The 25,598-nt window shown below is 40.7% G+C and overlaps 1 protein-coding gene across 1 annotated transcript in view; it reads right to left on the bottom strand.

Annotated features, from left to right (window-relative positions):
• ADGRV1 (adhesion G protein-coupled receptor V1) overlaps positions 1-25,598 on the bottom strand; it is a 428,595-nt gene that overhangs the window by 318,785 nt on the left and 84,212 nt on the right. The window contains exons 35-43 of the mRNA XM_054987564.1: positions 21,081-21,211; positions 20,471-20,570; positions 10,087-10,266; positions 9,287-9,450; positions 8,737-8,830; positions 7,045-7,123; positions 6,118-6,256; positions 3,149-3,290; positions 820-1,082 (exon numbers count right to left, since the gene is read on the bottom strand). Coding sequence (XP_054843539.1) covers positions 820-1,082; positions 3,149-3,290; positions 6,118-6,256; positions 7,045-7,123; positions 8,737-8,830; positions 9,287-9,450; positions 10,087-10,266; positions 20,471-20,570; positions 21,081-21,211 — 1,292 coding nt within the window. The remainder of the gene's footprint in view (positions 1-819; positions 1,083-3,148; positions 3,291-6,117; positions 6,257-7,044; positions 7,124-8,736; positions 8,831-9,286; positions 9,451-10,086; positions 10,267-20,470; positions 20,571-21,080; positions 21,212-25,598) is intronic.

Genomic DNA, 25,598 nt, shown 5'->3' with positions numbered 1-25,598 from the left:
AGGGTTTTTAATGTGGCACAGTCTTTGAACTTTTTAAAAAAATGTGGCATAGCAATATTGCAGATGGTGGCTGGACACTTCACACTTTCCTGGATGAAGTGTATTGTTTTGATCCTTTCCAATCTGGTTTTATACCTAGTTACGAAACTGGAACAGTCTTGGTCACCACGGTGAATGATCTGTACCAGGAGATGAACAGAAGCAGTGTGACTCTGCTGATTCTCCTGAAACTTTCAAAAGCTTTTGATACCATTGAGCATGGTGCCCTTTTCTTGATCTCCTGGGATTGAGAAGCGCTGTTCTCCAAGTTCTACTTGAAGAGTAGGTTTCAGAAGGGGACTCTGGGAGACTCCTGCTCAGCCCTTGGTCTTTGGCCAGTCCCGCAAAGTCCCATCTTGTCCCCTATGCTCTTTAATATCTAAATGAAACTGCTGGGTGAAATCATCTGGAGACTCGGTCTGTGTTGTCACCAATATGTGGATGATACTCAGCTCTATATCACACTGCTGATCCTAGGGAGGCTGTAGAAGCCCTGAACCAGTGCCTGGAGGAGTTATGGAGTAGATGCAGGCTAATAATTGAAGCTTAATCCTGACAAGACAGAAGAGTTGCTTCAAACTGCAGTTTGAAGCAGTAATACCAGCCAAAATTCTACCACCTTATCTACTACCTGCTTCTGTCTAATAAGCATACTGGCTCTTAACCCATGCTATGGAATAATTTCTCCTTGTTCATTTTTTTAAAACTGATGCATGAATACATTTTCACATGACACCAAATTAAATTTCTTCCATTTTGTTTTAACTACCTGCATATTACCTTGAATCTTATTCCCTCTTCTAGGACAATATAGCCTTGTGATGGGGTCAAATCTACAGATGCTTCAGAAGAATTTATCTCATGCACAAGATACTGCACAGTCACAGTTCCAAATGTTCCCTGAGGAGGTTCCCTGATAATAGTTAGCACTGCAACACTTTCCATCAGTTGGAGTGCTGATTGCTCCCTTAGAAAGAAATGCTCACTGTTGTTGAAAGACAAAACTCCATGGCCATCATCATTGGTAAGAATAGTTACTGTGGCTTTTAACAGAAAACAAACAGAATGATTACAATGCATCAAACATAATTTAATCTATATCAGACAAAAAAAATTATGTAGAATAACTTCTAAAAAAATTCTAGTTCTTATTTAATCATAGGTAAACATGAGTTGTCTTCTATACAGCATTTAACAATCTGACTAGATTGGAGATATTACGTTGCTTGCATTTAGTACATATTTAAGAATTTTACGGTTTCCACACATCCTTAAAGGGACAGCCTGCTCACTGAACACTGGTGGCTTCTCCCCTTCACTCCAGACATCTCCATTTTCAAAACAGTTGTTTGGCTTCCATTTTCTTCGGCACCTTTTCAGAGATTGCAGAAAGTACATTCCCATAAAAGGCACAAAAAACCTGGAAGCCAAACAGCTTGCAACTATTTTGAAAATGGAGACATCCGGAGTGAAGAGGAAAAGCTGCCAGCATTCGGTGAGTGGGCCATCTCTTTAAGAGTGTGTGGAAATGGCCTAAAGCTCCTAGTATAAGTTGTCACAAGAAAATAATCTAGATATATACAATGTGACATTTAAAAACTTAAAGCCATTGTTTAACATGATACATAATCATGTGCCTTTTTTCTCTCTAACCAATGCAGTAAAATTTCTACTGTAATAAAAGGCAGCACATATTTAAGTATTTTATTTATTTATTTATTTAATTTAATTTATATTCTGCTCTCTCCACAAGCGGACTCAGAGCAGATCACAACAATATAATAAATACAATAATAAAAATATGGCAGCATAAAATACAAAATCATCAAGCAATAATACAATACTTTAAAACTGCCACACGTATATTGTACCACCCATTCAGCCTAACCAAACTCGTGGTTAAGTATCATTAAACATTGTGCCCTCCAGTTCTTTCTTTTTATAAATCTACTCTAAATACCATGACTAGGCAGTTCCAAGAAACTTCACAGGATTTCCAGCAAAAGCAATAATACAAATCATGACTATGGGAAATTAAGTCCAAATGATTTCAACAAACTATGGAAAACAAATAAAATCAAGAAGTTTGTTGCAAGTCAGAAAGTACATTATTAGCTTCCTAGTACTGTCATGGGAGTAAGCTCCACTGAATAGATCTGAGTAGCATTCACACCTGTTTAAGATTGTTCTCTATTAGTGTTGCATATGGATATGTGTTTATTATCAACATGTCATATGACAACATAAATTTGACCTGTTTCCAAAATTATCTTAGTCTGACATAACATGACTTTAAGTCAGTGAAAGCTAGCTTCAGAATCCTGAATTTAAGAATTGGAGCCATTGGTCTGTCCAGATTGGCAATGTTGCTCCAGGTGAAAAGGTTATGTTCAGCACTGTGTGAATTATTCAACTCTACTACAGTGCTTAAGTTAAGTTCTACATAATGTATTATGTAGATTATCCAATGTAAACAGCACTTAACTGGAGGGCAAGATTTGCATAGTTTTGCTTAACATTATGAGCCAGTTACAATTCACATGAGAACAACATAGTTATTACTGAGGAATTATTAACACACTTTATTTATTTATTTATTTTATTTTTAACCCGCCCTCCCCGCAAGTGGGCTCAGGGCGAAGAACAACTTTGATTAAAATACAACTTAAAATCAATCATAAAAACAGATAAAATACTGTACCCCTTTCGGGGCAACCAGCGTGAGTGGACTCTCCATACCCCTTGTAGAGGGAGACCGGTGGAAGGCTCGGCAATGATGGGCTAAAATTAGCCTCCACCATATGCCTGGCGGAACATCTCTGTCTTACAGACCCACCTAAATGATACAAGATCCTGGCAGTCCCAAGTGTCCTCAGATGAGGTGAAAAATGTCACTATCTATGTCAATAATTATGTTATTGAAAAACAATACAGTTCAATGCTTAGCAAAGTGTTTTACTCAAAAATTATTGCATTGTTATGAATAGATCATGCTTTTGTAGTGGTTTGGAATCTTGAACAAAACCAGATAATTATTCACTATAACTGATTATGGTATCTAGATTACAATTCTACAGAAAAATAGAGTTTCAAGAATAGTTTGAATTACCCGTTGTGGTTTCTCCTAACTCCAATCCAAGAGATGGATTTGTTAAAATTAGTTGGAATCTCTCATCCCCTTCAGGAATCTCATCATCAAAAATCATAATATCAACATATTTATACCTTTCGCCATCAGCAAAGGAAAGAGTCTAGTAACATAAGAACATAAAAACATAAGAGAATCCATGATCGATCAGGCCAATGGTCCATCCAGTCCAACACTCTGTGTTACACAGTGGCCAAAAAAAAAGGTTTCATCAGGAGGTCTGCCAGTAGGGAAGGGACACTAGAGGCCCTCCACTGATTGCCGCCCCAAACGAAATGTATTGGATGTATTGTCGAAGGCTTTCATGGCCGGAGAACGATGGCTGTTGTGGGTTTTCCAGGCTGTATTGCCGTGGTCTTGGCATTGTAGTTCCTGACGTTTCGCCAGCAGCTGTGGCTGGCATCTTCAGAGGTGTAGCACCAAAAGACAGAGATCTCTCAGATCTCTGAGAGATCTCTGTCTTTTGGTGCTACACCTCTGAAGATGCCAGCCACAGCTGCTGGTGAAACGTCAGGAACTACAATGCCAAGACCACGGCAATATAGCCCGGAAAACCCACAAAAGCCATCGAAATGTATTGGCATGGTAATTTTAGAAATATGAGTCATTATATACATTTTTTTCTAATTCAATGCTTTACATATTAAGCAACTCTTACAACCAACTATGTTCATAGATGCAGAGGTGGAGCAGTTGTCATCATGGACAAACATAACTACATACAAGAAGCAGAAAGACAACTCTCCAACACAACATTCTATAAAATACTACCTTCTGACCCTACAGAGCAATACAAAAGAGAACTCAATAAAATATTAAAGACACTCCCCATGGACATACAAGAATGCATCCATACGGACACACCCCAGGAACCATGACCAGGAAGATTCTACCTACTACCCCAAATCCACAAACCAGGTAACCTGGGACGCCCCATTGTTTCAGGAATAGGCACTATCACAGTAGGAGTCTCAGGATACACAGACTCTATCCTCAGGCCCTATGCCACCAGCACACCCAGCTATCTACGGGACACCACTGACTTCCTCAGGAAAATACAGTCCATTGACAACCTACCAGATGACACCATCCTAGCAACCATGGATGTGGAGGCTCTATACACCAATATCCCACATGCAGATGGACTGCAAGCCATAAGGAATATTATCCCGGACAAAACCACAGCACACCTCGCCACTGAACTTTGCCACTTCGTACTCACTCACAATTACTTCAAATTTGGTGACAGCTTATATCTACAGGTTAATGGCACAGCCATGGGCACACGCATGGCACCACAATATGCTAACATATTCATGGTGGACTTGGGGCAACGCTTCCTAAGCTCCCATCCAATGAAACCACTATTATACTTACGATTCTTGGATGACATCTTCATCATTTGGACCCATGGGAAGGAAACCCTTGAGAGATTTTATCAGGACTTCAACAACTTTCACCCTACTATCAACCTGAGCCTGGACCACTCTACACAACAGGTACACTTCCTGGACACCACTGTACAATTACATAATGGACGGATAAATACCACCTTATACCGAAAACCCACAGACTGATACTCATATCTACATGCCTCCAGCTACCACCCTAAACATACCACTCGGTCAATTGTCTATAGCCAAGCCTTACATTACAATCGTATCTGCTCCAATGCTCTTGATCAGGACTCCCACTTAAGAGATTCACAACAAGCATTTTTGGGACTACAGTACCCACCAAATGAAGTGAGGAAACAAATCGACAGGGCCAGACTAGTACCCAGAAACAGCCTGCTCCAGGACAAACCTAAAGGAACTAACAACAGAACACCACGGGTTGTCACCTATAGTTCCCAGCTCAAACCCATCCAACGTATCATCAGTGAGCTACAACCCATCCTGGAAAATGATGCCTCTCTCTCAGAAGCCCTGGTTGGAAGACCTCTCCTTGCCTACAGACAGCCCCCCAACCTGAAACAACTTCTCTCTTACAATCATGAATCGGCTAGCAAAGTCACCAGCACAGGTACCAGGCCCTGCAATAGACCCAGATGCCAGCTCTGCCCTTATATCTACCCAGGAAATACAATTACAGGACCCAATGGCGTCAACTACATTGTCTCTGGCTCTTACAACTGCTCATCCTCCAACGTGATATATGCCCTCATGTGCCAACAATGTCCATCTGCTCTGTACATTGGACAAACCAGCCAACTTCTGTGCAAAAGAATAAATGGACACAAATCTGACATTAAAAATGGCAACATCCAGAAACCAGTGGGAGAACACTTCAATCTACCAGGACCTTCCACCAAAGACTTAAAGGTCACTGTAGTTCAATAGAAACCTTTCAAAAACAAAATCCAACAGGAAGCTGCTGAATTGGAATTCATATGTAAATTTGACTCAGTCAAGCTGGGATTGAATAGAGACTATGAATGGTTATCTCATTATCAGAAGTAACTGACTTCCTTAACAGAAGCAAACTGATCTCCATATCAGAAGCCACTGTTTGCATCTACTCCGCCCTCCCCTCTCCACCTATGTATCTGACCAGTTTCTTCTTGCCCTCCATGCATCTGACGAAGAGAACTGTGATTCTCGAAAGCTTATGCGACAATAAAGTTGGTTTGTCTTAAAGGTGCTACTGGACTCTATTTGGTTTTGAACCAACTATGTGACAGTAATAAAGATCATTCAAGGCACAATAGATTTTGGTCCTGTTCCCCCTGTCCTGCAAAAAAAACCCCAACCCTGATCTTCCATGGTGCTGAGGAAGCTGTCTCCTTCTCTTTCTTCCTTCTCTGCAGCCTACTATTTAAGGATTTTTCTAATTAAGAATACTAGCTGATCTCTCTCTTAATCACATTATCCAAACCAATAGCTAGCTGCTGTTATGGGGCGTAGTATTGTATTATCAATTTTTCTTACCCTTGAGGTAATGTTAAAATCCAATCCCAGCTGTGCTTCCAGATTCTGAGCATACAAGAACAATGATACATTCCCATAAGATCCTCTATCTCGAAATGCCACTAATGTCAAACTTACATTCTGTTCACTTATTTCAAAACTGTAAAAAAAAGAAGAAATGTCCCCTGTCACATGATTTACCGGTATCAAATTTTGAAACCATTCAGGCATTTTAAAGACAAAACTGCCATGTTTCTATAAACTTTGTAGAGATCTTCAGTAGATACTAATTGGAAAAAAATGTAAAATACTAGATGAAAACTATGATACTAGATAGAGAGTACTATGATGTAACTAACTCAGTATTACCTACTTTGACTGGTAAAGTTTTCCAAACTCTCAGGTAAATATGCTGTGAATTTTGCCACCAATGTGTTAGACAGTCAAATGCCTTCTGTTTAAAAGTGCCTATTACGTGACCTAATCACTCAGTCTGCTTGATTTGTGCTGAATGACTGTAAATGCCTGTAAGAACAGGTTTGCACGGGGTTTTCACTAAACTGCACATGCAGAAAGACACTGCCAATTCAAACAGCTCAATATTGATATATGGACTACTTTAGGTGAACACCAAAGTGAAGGATTTTTTTAAAGACATGTTTGTTTGACTGAGCATCCACATGGAAATTGTGTATTTATTTTTCTTGAACAGCACTATTTTCCCTTCATTTTAACTCTGCTACAATGTGGGAATCTGCTGGGAAATCTGCTTCTAAAAGGATACTTGCAGCAGTATCTGGATACACTGTTGCCAAGTGCATGTTCTTCTGAATTATCTAAACTATATATGAACTGTTATTTTTTTAAACAGTTCTTCTTATACAACCTGAGAAAACAGTTGAACACTCAAGCAACTGGCAACAGAAGACATGCTAATGGAAGACTCACTTTGCTGTTTGCCAGCCAATTACTCCTCTTGCACCGTCATTAGCATCAATAATAATCTGCGCGGACAAGCCATGTATATCTAAAAAATGATTATAAATTGTGCATTATTTTATTTGAGGTATTATTCTAGGATCATCTATCAGTTCACATAGAAATTTAAGTCTCATTCACATATTACAGTCAATACACATACATCCTGTATGTATGTGTGTACATCTGTTTATAAGAATAATAACATTCAATATAGATACCACCCTTCAGGACAACTTAACACCCACTCAGAGCAGTTTACAGAATACGTTATTATTATCCCCACAACAAACACCTTGAGAGGTGTGTGGGGCTGAGAGAGCTCTGGAAAGCTGTGGCTGACCTAAGGTCACCCAACTGGCTTCAAGTGGAGGAGTGGGGAATCATATCCAGTTCTCCAGATTAGAGTCCCGTGTTCTTAACCACTACACCAAACCAGCATTCGCTTTACAATTATTTTTAAATTATACTTCATCTATGCCCTTCTTTTCTTTCCAATGGGGATTCAAAATAGCTTACATCTTCTCCTCCATTTTTTCCTCATAACAAACCCTGTGAGGTAGGTTAGGCTGACAGTTTGTGACTGGGCCAAGGTCACCCAGCAAGCTTCCAAGGTACAGATGCATCTGACGAAGAGAACTGTGGTTCTTGAAAGCTTATGCTACAGTAAAGTTGGTTATTCTTAAAGGTGCTACTTGACTCTTTTCTACTTTACTTCAGCCAGTGTAATGAAACCATGCTGCTTCTCCTCTCCCACTGCAGCCACTGAGCTTCCCAAATGCTGTTCCAGGGGGATCCTCAAGAACTGCATAAGGGGGTTAAGCAGAATCTGCAGTGGGAAGGGAGCCTCAGTGAAAACCACCTCCCCTTTCGCTGGCAAAAAACAGAACTCTGATGCAAACCAGTATCTCTAGAATCTTGAGTACTGAAAGTATTATTCCATTTTATATCATCATTCTGCCAAAAAACACCCAAGAAGATATAAAACATCAATTCACAAAATATCCGGATTGATTGCTTTTGAACTCAGAGAAGACATTGCCCTCAATGAACACAGAAAAGGAAGCTAGGGAAATCTAACAACACAGTAAGCTTATACATCACCTCTACTACTTCTAGAACATATATCTCAAATTGGGCAAATTAACACGAGGTTCTGCTGTTTACCTTTAAACCTGTAATAAATTAACCCAGTCATATCTATAGGCATGCAAAGAAGTAAAAAAGAAAATATTAATTGCATATACAGCATTTACATTTCCTTAACATGATGATAGGACTGTTAACCAGCAGGCATTCTACTGCTGGCAACAGTGGAAAAAATTCATTACTAACAAGGTCGATAGATATAGGAAGATAAATTAACGTGTGAAAAGTTGGCGAACTGATTAAGAGATTTGTGATGTGGAGCTGCTTCTAAAGGAGGAAAGAGATCATGAATTTCAGTTCTGCCTCCCACTATCTTATTTACATTTTCTGTAAGAGGTCTATTTCCCTATATTTTTTCTTATAATGTAGAGCCTCTTGAAAGCTTGCATATGGAATGTAAAAGAAACACCAATGTGTACTGAAGTTAGTCCAAGAAAAGATATTACATCTTCCATTCTGTAGGTTACTGTATGTAAACAATCAGTGAATGCTGTATTGATGTGGAGTTTATACCAAGTCTGGGAGGGACAGATGTCAAAGGATTTATGATGAGTTCAACAGATGTTAAATTAACCATGAAGAATTCTTGCATCTCTGGTTCATCATCCTGCAAAAGAGAGAGATAATTAATGTTCCTTTTATTGGGCTGATAATTAATGAACATACTTGAGCACAAAGGAAAATATACTAAAAAGACCACACTGGCAGCTTGCACTGCATGAAACTTATTGTGTCTCTGCTTGTGCATGACATTGTACAAGTAATTGCAAGAACTGTAGTATATCTAGCACTATTATTTGTGCAAGCAGAACTGTGCTGAGTAGAATTCTGCTTAGGACTGCACAGTAAGTTCTTAAATTAGTTAACTACAATGAGTAGTTATTCCCTTTGACTTTTTGAGATTACCATTAGAACAAAAATAATTCTACAATTATCTCCATGCATCAATGAAACACATATGGAATACAATATTAAACAGATGCACAACACAATTATGACCTAAAATCTGTATCCATCAAAATCCAAACCCATTTTTCCAATGTTGAATGGAATTACTACTTACCTCTAGGACAGTAACATTTATGGTAGCTGACGTTTCACCTTCTCCTAAAAGGAATGATCCTAGCGCTGATATGAAATCAGCTCCTGGTTCAGCCAACATCATTTCTGTCTGATTCTTTAAACCAAGCAATCCTGGAACTGTTGCATAGGTGACATTGATAATACCTGGTAAGCGTGCAATAAATTTGAATTTAAATTCATGAATAATTATAATCAAGATATATCAAATCTGAGAAAATGAAAGAACTTTTATTGGTTCCAGATAGACAGGCCAGAAAAAAGATGCATTAAAAAATCTACTTATAGTCATAGATGTATGAAAGAACTGCTAAACTGAATCTAATCTTCTTGTTGACAACCACAATGCTCCAAGATTATTAATTCCCTTAATTATGTAAAGTAGAGATATTTTCAAAATCTGACAACTGGATTTCATCATCAAATTAGGCTTACTACTCTTTTGAATTGCTCATCAGATCAGATCTTGATCCATTGGATTTCCAATCAGCAGATCAAAGAACCCACCATTGTATTTTCCAAATACAGGGAGGGCTTGCTCAAAATCTTGAAAAGAAAATTAACCAAGGCTTTACAGCTGCTGAAAATCTTAAACAATTTCCTTTTCAATATACTGGAAGAGCACTGGCATATTCTTTCGCATTGCAGTGTAGTTTTCAAGCAAATAATGTGAAGTAGAAGTCTCTGAACTGCACACTTGCAAAAGAAAAAAAGTTCATGGCTATGGGGAGCAAGAGAAGGCTAAAATTAGCCTAAGACAAATACCCTCCTTCCTATACAAACCTAGCGATCCAAATTCTCTGTTAATGAAAAGCTGGACAGTTTTATTTTCTTCTTGGACCAAAACAACTCTAGATGAAGAAGCAAAGTTCAGAACTCCATGTGGCTCATCACTAGCCTCTATTGTCAAAACAGCTTCATAACCTTGGTTATCTAACACAGCAGCTCCAGCAGAACTAACTCCTGAAAAAGATATCAATAGATGGTGTTAAAACAAAATGGTCATCTGCACAAATGTTTTTGTTTTAAATACCCACAACATCATTTAGAATGCTTTCCTGAAGATGTTGAGAAGTCTATCATTTAATCAGGCCAATGAATAAGAAAGGATGAAATCCATGTTTCTTATGTTTTTATTTGTCTAGTATGCCATACTGAATATGACGCAACATAAGGCACAACATGGGAGAGAAGACAGCACGGTATAGCCTGATCTCATCAGATCTCAGAAGCTAAACTGGGTCATTACTTGGATGGACAACCAACAAGAAATGCTCTGAGGAGGAAGGCAATGGCAAACCACTTCTTATTCTCACATGCCTTGAAAGTCCTTTGCTGGGGTTGCAATAAATTGGTTGTGATTTGATGGCACATAGCACACAAGGAACAACATAACATTGTTCTGCTTTCAAGGTAACATACGGCTTGGTTTTCACCAGTGCCCTGGAACTGTTTTGAAGAAAAACTGCAGTATAACATAGGTGAAGGTAGGATGTTTCAGCATTGTCAACTCTTCCTTACAAACACTACTTCAGCATGAAATGTATGCCATCTCAGGAGTCACGTATGTTGTAAAAGACAGTGAAATTTAATATCAGAAGTAGTGATGGGTAGTTTTACCTCCTCAATTTAGAAGATAATGGATTTGAAATAAAATTGATTTTTTCCCAAATAACTGAAATCTTTTTTTCCTGACAGTGTTGGTGCCCCACTGAATTCCCAAATGGAGCATAATATGGACTGAGTGGTTCTCTCAAACTTCATGAGCTCCTGAATCTCTTTCCATTTCCCCAAATGCATCCAGCACTAGTAATATTAACTGAACTTCTACTAAGCTCTAGAATAAGTTATGACAGAATTCCAGATGTCAAGATGTCCCCAGAAAAAGTTTCAGGATCCATAAAAAAACAGGTTTCACTTACCGTAACAGTTGTTCATCTAGGTCTTCCGTGCAGGCACACATGGGACCGTGCACATGCATGCCTGCCGATTTCGGAGATTTTTATAGCTCAATACCACTAGGGGGCGCCCCTGCCTCTTTGCGCACATGCATGGCTGTTCTTCCCACCAAAATGGCATCTAAGAGGCAGGGCGCCCCCCGGCATACCCTCAGTCCTCTTTCACTGCCGTGCTGCAAAGTAAGAACCAAGAGTGTTAGCGGGGAAGGAGGGAGGGCATGTGTGCCTGCACGGAAGACCTAGATGAACAACAGTTACGGTAGGTGAAGCCTGTTTTTCATCAACAGTTTTCCTGTGCAGTCCCACATGAGAGATTATAAAGCTTAAATACCTAGGTGGAGGCAGGAAGCAGCCCTCATGAGAATATCGATTGCAAGACCGCCATGCCAACCGCTGTCTCCCTTCTGTCCAGGATGTCCAATACGTAGTGTTTGACAAACGTGTCAGCTGAGGCCCACGTCACCGCTCTGCAGATGTCTTGAAGTGGGACACCCTTCAGGAAGGCAGCTGACGACACCTGAGACCTAGTGGAATGAGTGTGAACACCTAGCAGACAAGGTAGGATAGCACTTACATAGCACAGCAGTATAGCCTGCACCACCCAACAGGCCAGGGTTTGAGGGGTTGCTCTTTACCCTTCTTCTGACCCGAAAAACATATGAACATGTGAAAATCTATTCTGAAAGATTTAACCTGATCTAGGTAAAAAAGAATCGCCCTACGCACATCTAAAGAGTGCAGGGTTTTCTCGGCATCTGAATTCTGCGTATGAAAGAATACAGGTAGGGAAATTTCCTGGGAGAGGTGAAAACTATAAACCACCTTAGGTAGGAACTCAACTTTAGTCCTAAGGACCACCTTCTCAGTGTGGAACTTCAAATAAGGGGGTTTGCATGACAATGCAGCCAATTCCCCCACCCTCCTGGCCGAAGTAATCGCCACTAAAAAGGCCACCTTGAAGGATAGATACCGCAACGGGCACATGGCCAAGGGTTCGAAGGGCTTAGACATCAATTTAGTTAATACTAAAGGTAAAGACCACTGGGGAACCACAGCCCTAATGGGAGGAAACAGATTGTTCAAACTCTTAAGGAATAACTTGGCAGTGTGGTCAGAAAACGCTGTCTCGTGGTCTATCAGTGGGTGATAAGCGAAGATAGCAGCCAAATACACCTTAACTGATGAGTTCGACAACCCTTGTTTCAAATCTCATAAAAAATCCAAGACTTCCAGAAGAGAGGAGATAAAAGGGTCTATATCCCTCTCTATACACCAGTTACTAAACTTTCCTCATTTAATAGTATATGACTGAGGAGTAGACAATCGTCTAGCATTCGGTAAGATGTGAGCTACTTCGGAGGAAAACGTTAGACTCAAGCGATCAGCCAAGCTGTCGGTCTGAGTTTGTCTATCTTGTGGTGGAACACTCCCCTCCAGGACAATAGGTCCGGCACTGATGGGAAGCTGTATCTCTGAGACTGAAGTCGTAACAGGGCATGAGACCACGGTTGGTGTGGCCAAAAGGGGGCTATCAGAATGATTGAAAGCCTGTCCAATTGAATCTTGCTGATCACCCTGGTTATCAGGGGGAAATGGAGAAAAGCATAGAAGTGCCCCGACCACTCGAGTTGAAATGCGTCCCCAAGAGACTCGCGGCCTTAGCCGCCTCTGGAACAAAACTTGTGAGTCTTGTGATTTTCTTCGGAGGCAAAAAGGTCTACATCGGGAAAACCCCATTTGGAGAAAATAGTGTTTAGATAAATGTCTTGAAGGGACCACTCGTGGTTGTCCCCGTGGAGCCTGCTCAAGTGGTCCACAATTAAGTTGTCTGTGCCTAGGATGTGAACCACCAGTAGCCATGTTGCATGATCTACAGCCCAATTCCAGATTCTCACAGCTTCGTTGCACAGGGTCACAGACGCTGTGCCCCCTTGCTTATTTATATAAAACATAGCTGTTGTATTGTCCTTGAGAATCTGGATGGTCTTGTTCTTCACTATATCTGAAAAGGAAACCAATGCATAGAACACAGCCCTCAGTTCTAGCAGATTAATATGCTCTTGTCCTTCAGATTCAACCCATACACCATGTGCATAAGATCCTTCACAATGAGCTCCCCAGCCCAGATTAGAGGCATCTGTTGTGATGGACACCTGTGATTGCTTACAACCAAAAGGAACCCCTTGAAACAGATTAGCATCTACTAACCACCGTTCTAGGGAATGCATGATGTTCCAAGGGACATTAAACCTCTTATGTTGAGGGTCCCTGTCTGGGGAAAAAACTGAAGTGAACCAAAGTTGCAAGGAGCGCATATGCAACCTTGCCAAAGATACCACTGCAGTGGTAGACACCATACAACCCAATAGAGTCTGGATGAACTGGGCTGACTGAAAACGGCACCTTTTAAGTCTCCTGATAAGGGCCTTAATCTTAACTGCTCTTTCATGGGGCAAGAATCCTGCGTTATGGGTACTTCTAGAGTGGAACATATAAATTGGATAACCTTAGAAGGGGTAAGCTTGTATTTCTTTTGGTTCACAAAGAGTCCCAGATGAAGGCAAGTGGTCAAGGTAACCGAAACTTGTCTAGTTACGTCTAGAGGTGTGCAATTCGACATTCTGATTAGGTTAAAAATACTGAATCAGGGCCGTTTCGGTTTTTTTCAGTATTACCGAAACTTTTTCTGAATTCCAAAAAATTTCGGTAATACTGAAACAGAGATTGCCGAAACGATTTGGCCATTGTTTTCAATGAGAAAACCTTCTCCTGGCTTTCTGGGAGTCTGGGGGGGGCATTTTCTGTCCACATCACACCAAACTTGGTGGAGACCTTCTCCCAACTCTCCTCTAACTACCCTCCAATTTTCAGAAAGATTGGGCTTTGGGGGGCCATGTTATGCCCCCCAAACAAGGTGCCCCCATCCTCCTACACTCTCCATGGTTCTCTATGGGGAAAAACAAGTCATCTTTCTAGGTGGCTTGGGGTGGCATTTTGCAAGCAAAATGCAACCAACTTTCAGCGGACTTGTTCCCACCTGTCCTCCCACCCTCCACCAAGTTTCAGGCAGATTCCACTTTGGGGGGCCATTTTACGGCCTCCCAAAGAAGGTGCCCCTATCCACCTCCACTCCACTATTCCCTATGGAGGAAATAAGAGAGGCTTGTCTGGCTAGGGGTGGCATTTTGCATGCAAAATGTCCCCAAACTTCAGAGGACCTCCTCCTACCTGTCCTCCCTCCCTCCACCAAGGCTCAAGCAAATCTCACTTTGGGGGGGCATTTTATGGCCTCCCAAAGATGCTGTTCTTAGCCCCCCCCCCTTTCTCCATTATCTCCTAGAGGGGAAATAAGACAGGCTTGTCTGACTAGGGGTGGCATTTTGCATGCAAAATGCCCCCAACCTTCAGGGACCCATCTCCCACCTGTCCTCCCACCCTCCACCAAGGCCCAAGCTGATCCCACTTTGGGGAGCCATTTTATGCCCCCCCAGGTGGTTCTCCGGCCACACCACTTTGTCTTTCTACTGTGGGGAAGACTTCCACACCACAGAAACATATGGGATTGGGGCTGCCAATGGCCACAGCCACAGTCCACCTGCACCCAAACTGCCAAATACCAAACACACCCTCCCCAAAACCTAACCTCCCCTGTCCTGTGGCCAGCTACTTTCTATTGATTCCTGTTATGGGAAAATCTCTCACAGCAGGAACCCACAGAATGTGGCATCTATGGCCACAGGAACAGTCCCCCTTTTAAATCCACCCCCCACAGCCCCACACTGACCCAAAGACACCCTCACCAACATTCCCACACCGGCCACTACCCCAGGAACAGGCTGGCCAGTCGTCTCCCATTGTTCCCTGTGATGGGAACTTTTAAACTCTCTTTCCCTGGGCAATTATGCACAGCCCAAGGATGCCACAATGGTGGGCACACTCCTGAGTGCGAGCTTGTCCCTGTGAAAGAGCACCTGAACCACAGACACCCTTCCCCAAATTCCCCCACCACCTACAGGGATGGCTGGCCAGCCAGCCCCATTGTTCCCTATGATGGGAACCAACTGCACAACAAAGAATAAAACACAAACACTCTGAATAAAGTTTTTTAAAAAATATTTTCTCACTTTCAAAGTACAAGTAGGCAAAGCATTGTGACACATTACACCAGCAGTCCCCCACAGAGAAAAATAACACAACTCACTTAACATCAGAGAATCACAAAAACACAATTCCTGTCAAAAACACTTTATTTCTTTAACAGCTTTAGGTTGCACAGCAGGGGGGCACACCAAAGGGCATGCCAACAATATCTTACACAAAAATAACACAACTCACTTCACATTAAAGAATCACCCAAAACACAATTGCTGTCAAAAAGTGATGTGAGTTGTGTTATTTTGTATAGTAGACTGCTTTCATGCCCTGTTGTGCCCCCCTGCTGTGCAACCTAAAGCTGTTCAAGAAATAAAGTGTTTTTGACAGGAATTGTGTTTTTGTGATTCTTTAATGTGAAGTGAGATGTGTTATTTTTGTGTAAGATACTGCTGGTATGCCCTTTGGTGTGCCCCCCTGCTGTATAACCTACAGCTGTTAAAGAAATAAAGTGTTTTTGACAGGAATTGTGTTTTTATGATTCTCTGACGTTAAGTGAGTTATGTTATTTTTCTGTGTGGGGGACTGCTGGTGTAATGTGTCACAATGCTTTGCCGCCCCAAGCCACCTAGAAAGATGACTTGTTTTCCCCCATAGAGAACCATGGAGAGTGTAGGAGGATGGGGGCACCTTGTTTGGGGGGCATAACATAGCCCCCCAAAGTCCAATCTTTCTGAAACTTGGAGGGAAGTTAGAGGAGAGTTAGGAGAAGGTCTCCACCAAGTTTGGTATGATGTGGACAGAAAATGCCCCCCCCCCAGACTCCCGGAAAGCTGGGAGAAGGTTTTCTCATTGAAAACAATGGCCGAATCAAGCCGAAACGCGAATACTGAATCGGCTTGCTGTTTTGGTATTCCCTGAATACTGAAACGGTTTCCTAATTCAGTTAAAACCGAATTAGGTTTAACGAAACAGGCAGGCCTTGCACACCCCTAGTTACGTCTTCAGCCGAATTACCAACCAGTAACCAATCATCCAGGTAGGGGAAAATACAGCACCCCTGGATTCTCAAATGGGCCACCACCACTGCCTTAATTTTGGTAAAAACCCGCGGGGCAGTGGAAAACCCGAACAGAAGGACCCTATACTGAAAAATACGGTCCCCGTACGAAAAACAAAGGAACTTCTTATGTTCCGAAAAAATAGAAATATGAAAATAGGTGTCCCTTAGGCCCATAAATGTGAACCAAGCGTCAAGAAGGTAATAATGTCAGGACCGCCTGTAAGGTAACCATTTTGAATTTACAAACTCTAATAACTTTATTCAAATTACGAAGATCTAGGATGGGCCAATGGCCCCCATCCTTCTTCTCTACTACAAATAACTTGGAGTAGAATCCCAACAAATCTGATTGGTCAGAGACTTCCTCAATGGCCCCTTTCTCTAAGAGAGCCAAGAGCTCGGACAGCACCCCTGATTGGGATGCCTCAGAAGAAATCACAGGAAGCCATAGGTAAGGTAACTGCAAAAACTCAACTTTATAACCAACTTTAACTATTTTTTTAACCCAAATATCATCAGTGATAGAACACCATTCAGCAAAAAACACACTCAACCTGATGCCAAAAAATGGGTCAGGGCCCTGTGGTTGTCAGAATTGATTATTTGGTTGAATTTGGTCCTTGGCATGCTGTTGAAGTGTGCCTTGTTTGAACTTCTGGCCTGGCCTCCTCCTAAAAAAAGAGGATTGCGGACTCTGATAGGTTCGCTGGCTTCAGTAAGCGTACCCTTGATAAGGCTGAAAAAGTTGTTGTTGTTGCTGGACTGTGGGGAAGGTGATGCAGAAGGTTGATACCGCATCACCTTGCTGCTGGTGATGCGGTAGTACACCATATGAGCCGATCCATTGTCTTCTTTGACAGATATTCATCCATCTTGTCTGAAAACAAGGTGGAGCCTTCAAAAGGGAGATCTTCTACCCTGTTTCTTATGTCTGCAGGCAGAGCCATGGTTCTCAGCCACACGTAACAGCGGAGGACAACAGCTGACAACAAAGATCTAGCCAACATGTCCGCCAAGTTACGGCTTGCATTGATTTGATGGCGGGAAAGGCAAATCACTTCCTCCTGTATCACTCTAAGGAATACCTTTTGGTCCTCCGGTAGTTTAGGTATAAAGGTGGCTACTTTATTCCAAAGGAGGAGCTGATAGGTAGCCATCATTGCTGAATAATTTGCAATTTTTACTCCAAAGGCCGCAGAAGTATAGAAGTTGCATCCCATTGCATCCAGGCGTCTACTCTCTTTGTCAGACGGAACCAACAGAGACCCTTGTTTGGGCTTTGCTTGTATCTCTTCAGTCACCAGAGATGAAGATGGGGGATGGACAGATAAGAAAGGACAGAGTTCATCTTTTACTCTATAAAGGTTTTCGAACTTCCTATTCGTGGCTGGTGTGGAAGCCAGTTTCAGGTTCAGGTCTTTTAGCAGCTTCACAAACCCTTCAATAACTGGGAAGGAGACAGCCGGAGTTGACCTAGATGTGCTGCAAAATTTTATCTGTGAACTTCGGTTCCGTAGAAATCACTTCTATTTCCAGAGCCTTCGCCATGTGTTGGAGCAGTTTGTTATATGCTCTAAAGTCACCTGTAGGAGACACATCCTCCAAAGGACCAATCTCTCCATCTGGAGAGTCAGACAAAGGAGAATCGCTGGAGCGATGTCGTCCAGAACCAGCTTCTGCATCAGGGTCCGACAAGTGCAGGGTTCGACCGGAGCCAGCATAGGAGTGAGCTCACACAGAAGGAGATCTGGATTCCCTTCTATGAAGGTGGTCCGAATAATAGGAGCTCTCTCTGTAGTGGCGCTGAGGAATTTGTTCATTATGCAGATGGTGCTCTCTTGAGTAGTTCCAATAGGAACAGGGGCTCACCCTGTGTCTAGAACGTCCCCTTCCTTCACGAGACGATTGAGAGGACCAGGAGCCTCGAGTCAGCGATCTAGGACGTCCCATCGGGGTAGGAGGTTTCTCTGCAAGAATAACATCCTCCTCATAACTACTCCTGGAAAGGGGAATACTATGGGGCAATGGGAGGCCCTCTGATCCCCTCTGCTTTTTTTCCAGGGGGTTCAGAACCGATATCCCCCGCAGGAGGATCCAAGGTCAAAAGTACACTGTATAAGACAGCTTTATCTTGTTTCGAGGAGTGATGCTTCCTCCTCTTCTTTTTTCTCTAAATCCGATTGGACCGATCCCAGAACCGATGTCGGATCCGACGGTGTCAGGGCTGAAGCAATGTCCGCAAGTTGACGCGATGAGGGTCAGTCCGAAACATTAGTTGGAGCCGAAGGCATTCCACTCTGGGAAGTCTTCGATCCAGAGGTCTTTACAGGAGCATCATCTCGATGGATTCAAGAAGACGTGATAACCACCATCGACATGGAGGGCATTCGACTCCAAGGAGTCTTCGAACCTGATGGTGTTGCGACCGATATGGAAGGGGTCAGTTCCGACGCACTTCGGACCGAAGTTGGGGTCAAGACTGGTGGCAGTCCAGGCTTTGAATGGGTTGGAGACGCCCAGGAACACAGCATCTTCAAGCCTGTTGAAGCGGGGCCAGGTTGGGTAGTAGAACTGAGCGAGGCAGACGACAGTGCCTTAGTCGGTGGATCCGTAGCCTCTATAGCATGCTTCCAAAGGAAAGCTTGTAGTCTACCCGCCCGCTCTGCTCTGGCCTTCGAAGTGAAGGCTTTGCAATGCTTACAAGCCTGCGTGTTGTGATTCTTGCCCAGGCAGTAAAGGCAGCTTGAATGGCCATCCAATCTGGTCATCTTCCTGTCGCAAGACACACAGCGCTTGAACAGAGCTGTCTCCGACATTGTTGATAACTTCGAGTGAGCTATGAACCTCTCTCATTGGTGGCAAAAGAGGAACTGAAGTTATGTTGGGGAAACCCCGCCTCTTAGACGCTGTTTTTGGTGGGAAGAATGGTTGTGCATGTGCGCAAAGAGGCAGGGGCACCCTCTAGTGGTATTGAGTTATAAAAATCTCCGAAATCTGTGGGACTGCACAGGAAGATCATCGATGAACAACTACTTTCGTATGATTCCTAGCACTCAGAGTACTTCCGGGTGCTAGCAATCATCTTGAACCTAATGGAGAATCCAATCACTATCCTGCCTCATCACTGCTACTGCTGTGACAAATTTAAATTTAGGAGAGAAAAGAACAGGGCATTACAGCAGTGTGGAGGACTAGTGTTACACTGAGCTCGTTCCCAGCCACATCTGAGTGCTAGAGGATTTTTGCATGATTCAGAACAGATTGGGTTGGAGAGAGAGGGCTATATTAGGAAAAGTTATTATTTAGATAATGTACATGCCATGGAGGGGCCAAGGCTCAGTGGTAGAGCAACTGCTTGGCATGCAGACTTTTTCAGTCAAAGGTTCTGGCAGTAGGTGACGTGAAAAACCTCTGCCTGAAACCCTTGAATCTGCTGCCTGTCTGAGTAGACAATATGGACTTCAATGGACCAAGGGTCTGATTCAGTATAAGGCAGCTTTATGTATGTATTCCACCTCTCCAGAGACCTGGCTCAAGATGAAGCATTTTCATTCCCCTCCATTTCTTAACTTTGCTGACATCACTAATCAGAAACCTTAAAAAGGATTTTCAGCACAAAGAAAACTGCTATTTTCTTATGTGATCCCTAGAATTTGCTTTATAGATATTTTCTCTTCAAAATGTATGCAATGTACATTATATTTTAACAGATCTTAAGACATTGATATAGAATCTCTCCACATGATCAGGGTAATCCATGAGGCAAACTGTGCTGGATGATAAGGTAAGAACATGAAAAATTAGCATGTGGACACATGCACATAGTGCACTGAATGACTGTAACACCTCTGGTGCATACATGTATAAAGCCAACACAACAGGCAGGTCTTTTGTTTCATTTCTCATCACATTGAACACAGTACTTTTCAACTGCTCAGCACACACTCAGCTACAAAGCACCAAGTGCTCAGTAATTGAGTAACAGCATATACATGGACCCAAGCCTGAGAATGGCCCAAATCTTTTAAGTTTATTGAGTAGGACTCTAAGTTACCTTGAGTTCTAACATTATGCAGGATTACTTGATATTCTTCCTTTTCTTCTGGAATAACGTCATCTAGCAGATGAACATAAAATGTTGCATTCAGTGATCCCTGTTGTTTAAAGTGAGGAACTGGTGAGTTGCCACTCAACAAAGTAATGTAAATTATCAATCACTACATCTATACAACTTCTATATAAAGTATTCCAACGTAAACTATACACCTTCCATTTTATTACAAACAATAGCATCATGATTCTGTCTTCTGTTGTAGCCTACCCTATGCAACAAAAGTGGGCGCAGAACTAGAGAACACCACTCATCTTGCCTGTGGATAGAGTGGGGAATTACATCTTCACAGGTTCTAGCCAGGACAAGGCTGTCGAAGCACAGGAAGCTCAGGAATACCCTGTAGGCCTTAGTTTGGGACCAACAGGCAACATTCACTCTGACCTGAAGGTTTTTGCATGGTGCTCTTAAGATAGTAAATAAATAATCAGATAAGGAAATAAATCAGATAAATAAAGGCTGCTCTTGGGAATTAAGTTCCACCATTCCTTGTTCTACTGCAGCCATGAATATTTTCTTTTAATGTTAATAAGAAATAAATGACTGTAGTTACCTCCAGAAAAAAGATTATACCAGAAACATTTTCAAAGTTTTGTTCTGCACGGTGCCCAACAATTTTCCACTCTACAGTACAATTTCTAGTTCCTGGGCCAGTCCGTAGAACATGAAACTGCAAGAAGTCTCCTGGGAATTAAAGAAAGCATAACACAATATTAATACAGGGAAATGTAACTTTGTTGTACATATACCAGCAGTAAGTTCTCTTGTGCAATCTCTACTGCAAACAATGGAATTTGCTCAAAGACATCCATGTATTCTAGCTCCAAGTCATTTCAATAGAGCATGCAGCTAAGTGGTTTCTGATGAGCTGTCACCATCATTTGCTTTGCTTCCACAGAACCTTGGTATTATGAGACATGCAACACAACAAATGAAACAATCATGGTAATATTCTTCAAAAGCAAAACCATAGTGTGTAATTACAAAAAGCCTTGCTTTAGAGACCCTATTAAGTGGACTATTTCAGTGTAAGTAGAACAAGAGTTGTCCAAATGCTAAATCTTAACAATTCTTTCATTACTTACATTTTTAAAAGTAGTGAAAAGATATTTTAAAACTGCACACTGAGAAACGGAAGCAAATCAGATTATCAAAAGGGCATGCAAAAAGACCAAGACTCCCCGCTCCAATCTTGCAGATCACAAAAAAATAGAAAATGCTGTATGTACTAGCTGTCTCATGTTAATTCCTAAAGCAGTTCAATAACAGGAAATATATATCTAGTGTAACATTGCACTGCTGCAGAATGTTACACCATGCATGCAGAAAAATGCTTGTAATTACCTGCAGATTCCATTTATTTGAGTTAAAACTTACATGGCATCACCAATGTTACTTTTTTAATTCCAAGAAAAGAATTCAGAAGAGGTTAGTAATTACCTGTGTGCACATATTCTTTAATGTACAACATATCCTATGTTCATTCCTATTTTACTATGTAAATATATTTATATGTGTAATACATACCCATTATAAGACATAAAATATTATTCAGGAATATGAGTTTTCTGCATGGTCATAACTGGTATTAAAGGAGCACTGTTTTGCCTTTAGGACTGCTAAAAAACTGTACCAGACAAGAAATTCAATTTTCTTCTAATCATGTAAAGAGCATTAATAAATTAAACAAGTATAATTGATTGATAGGGTTAAATGCACACTCAAATAGGTTCTGGAGCTTTTCTAGATTTTTTTTAAAGGAGGGTTGACTTGCCAAAACCTCATGTCCCTGGAATAATTATGTCTACAGCATTTTTCAAGTGCACAGTGTTTAGGCTTGCCAGTACATACAGTATTGCTTGGACCAAAGGAAAAGAGATGAATGCAGCAAAGAATCATTTACTGTATAAAATAAGTGAAGAGTAACTACTTCATAAAATAGTATCATATTATGCAAGGGTCATAATTGGAAGAGGTTTTTTAAAAAAACTTATTGGATCTCTTCTAAAACTCAGAAACTGTTATTCCATTAAAAACCAAGAGAAGAAAGTCACAAAATTCACAATTATCATAAAATTTGGTACTAGAATGCAGCATCCAGAGAATGCTCAATTTTCATTCTCTCATTTGTTCTCTCTCTCTTTTACAAACAAAGTTCTATCATCAAAGAAAGGCCTGAATTACACAATACCTAGTGAAACTTCAGAAACCATAGCTGAGCTACATTGACAGTAGCTGAGGGCATGTCTTTATTGCCCTTCTCTGTGAATAATGCAGGAACACAATGAAGTTTTCATGTATCTACACTGTATCTACATCTACATTCAACTTTACCTGGTATGGAACGCAAAACAGCCCAGGGATAACTGCAGAAATGATTTTAAAAAATACTCTAGGGGGACTGGAACTAAAGTAACTATTTGATAACTTCCAGGTGATAAGATCTACACTTTTAACATGGGCAGAAAATAAATTGAAAACTGTGACCTCCAGTGCAATTTTTCAGTGAACAATAATGGACTGTGTACGTTTATATAATACAAGCATATTTTACACACACAGAAATAAATACCATTTTTTATTTTAAAATCTTGAAGTAACAGAAAATACAGCTTATTAAAGAAGTGTTCCATGTATTGTTTATTAGAGTACTAAGAATAAAGTGACTGATCAATATTTAGGAATCTATTGAAAGAGTCATCTGTATAAATACTTTTGTACAAAAATAAAAATTAAATCATAATTAAGTCAAAATATAGTGTTGACGTGATTACCTTATTTTAATTTAATTGCTACTACTTTTCTTTCATAAGTAGGTCCATGCACTTCTGGAGATGACACAAAATTAAAAACCAATGGAGCAGGTTTATATCTGTTTCCCCCTAAACCATATTGTTTAACGCTGTTCAGAAATACATTATATCCTATTTGAGAATTTTGCACAAGTATAACAAAGGTAACTCCTAATAGTATAGAGCATCTTTCACCTCAACAGCAAAATGCACAAATAAGACACAGTATATTTCAACACATCATTAATCAACATTAGTTTATATTATTTTCAATAAAATGTATGGAATTGACATATAGGATAATGAGAGAGACTAAGTTTCATGTTCATATCTGCCATTCCAGATATTACATCCATGAACATCTTTAGCCATTTCCTAGTAATTAATACATGCGTTTTGCAAACAGGTTTAAGAAAAAGTAAAGTCAAAATGAGTTCATCAGTGTGCCTTCACAGAGATTCACATTTTGGACATGGCTAGAATGGAAGTATTCCCAAAGTACTTTAATGATTCTCCAGTCCCTTAATAACGTAATGTGAGGAAAAACAAAAACAATTCTAAGGAGACTGGCCACGCCTGGTAACTGTTACAATCATTGGAGAAGCTGGTGATTTTATACTGTAAATAGTAAAGTCCTTGCTTGGATGTAGAACGGTATATCTGTGTTTAGTATCACACTCTTACAGTAATGTAGTATCATGTAACTAACTGGAACAATTATAAGCATGGCCAGTTATAAGGTTTTATAGGTTTTAGCAGGTAGTGTTATCATTGGCCCCTCCACTGTCCCCCTCCAGCCAATCGCTGACAATTTTCCTCCCAAGTGCGGCTGTCTTTCACCATCACCTCACAATTACAGCTGAAGGAAGGAGCAGAATATAACTTTCTTGATCTTTATTTTGCCTATCAGTGCTCACAAGTTTAAAAAGAACAAGAAGTGTCACTGAAATGTTGCATGTATCTCTAGGCCAATTGGGAGGGGAGCCAAAATAAGATGACAGCATGAAATTTTCTTGTGCTCAGCTTCCTTAGTGGCAAGATACTTATCCCACTAGCAAATGGAAGATTGGTCCAGCATCTCCAGTTGAGGATGGGACCTCAACTATGCTGGGAGTCTTTGGTATGTGTCCAACCATGACAACCCTTCACATCAACCTTATTTATAAGAATGGATAAAAGATAGGAAGTAGAGAATTATAAAGGAAGTCTGCCTGAAAAGTTAGAAGATACAATGGTCGAATTATAAGTTTAGGTTGGGAAGAGGGGCTCAGCTGGATTGGTTTCCATAACTTATTACTCATGCAAGAAGAACTTTTTACCAAAGGAAACATTTAGACATTTCATTATCTTTGAACTATTCGCTTCTGGGTAATGCCATGTTGCACTTATTCTTTAGAGACTGACAGCTCAAGTGTCCACAATCTCTATATTGTATAATGAAGGTCTTTAGTTCTACTAATTTCTCCAACCCACTACCCCTCTGCATATTCCACCCTATTCTATCACACATGCCTTTGTCATTCACTGGCTATTATCATTCGCCTCTGTAATCACTCCACTCTCCAAGATATAAGGACAGATGGACTCACATTCCATCTGTATCTGAAGAGGTGAGCTGTGGCTCATGAAAGCCCATACCCTACCACTAATTTTGTTAGTCTTATAGGTGCTATTAGACTCTTTATTTAGTTCTGCAGTACTTCTACATGCACAAATGAATTTTAATTAGTGGCAAAGAGCTCATGAAGGTCACCATACAGTCAGTATTAATTCAAAGTGATCTCTGATAGCTCTTGTAACCTTGTCAGATTACAGCTACTGTGACAGGCTGGTCGGAATAACTGACACAGATAAGAAAGGGGTGAAAACAGACAAATAACAGCAGAAGAATTAACAATGGCAATCTATGGGAAAGTGATATGATATGATGATTACCTTTCATGTATAAGAACTATATACATAGATTAGATAGCTTATATAAGATTTCCAAAAACAATTGCAAAATTACATACTATATATGCATTATCTAAAAAAAATTAATCTAGAATTTCAATTTTCCTTACCATTACAGTTTTAGAATCAATATGATAGCTCACGTATACAAGAGAAGGCAAGACAATAACAGAAAATGCACCAAAATATAAGCAGGTGCAGTTTTCCATTTAAAATACTAGAACTTGTTCAATTTCAATAATTAGAAATCTTCAGAAAATTTATTTGCTGTTACTTTGTACCTAACTTAATATTTCCATGAGAGATAAGAAAATTATCTCTTTTTA

This window comes from Eublepharis macularius, chromosome 8, assembly GCF_028583425.1.
Source record: "Eublepharis macularius isolate TG4126 chromosome 8, MPM_Emac_v1.0, whole genome shotgun sequence".
In the NCBI taxonomy this organism is placed as follows: Eukaryota; Metazoa; Chordata; class Lepidosauria; order Squamata; family Eublepharidae; genus Eublepharis; species Eublepharis macularius.
This window is presented reverse-complemented; position numbering and strand designations above follow the sequence as displayed.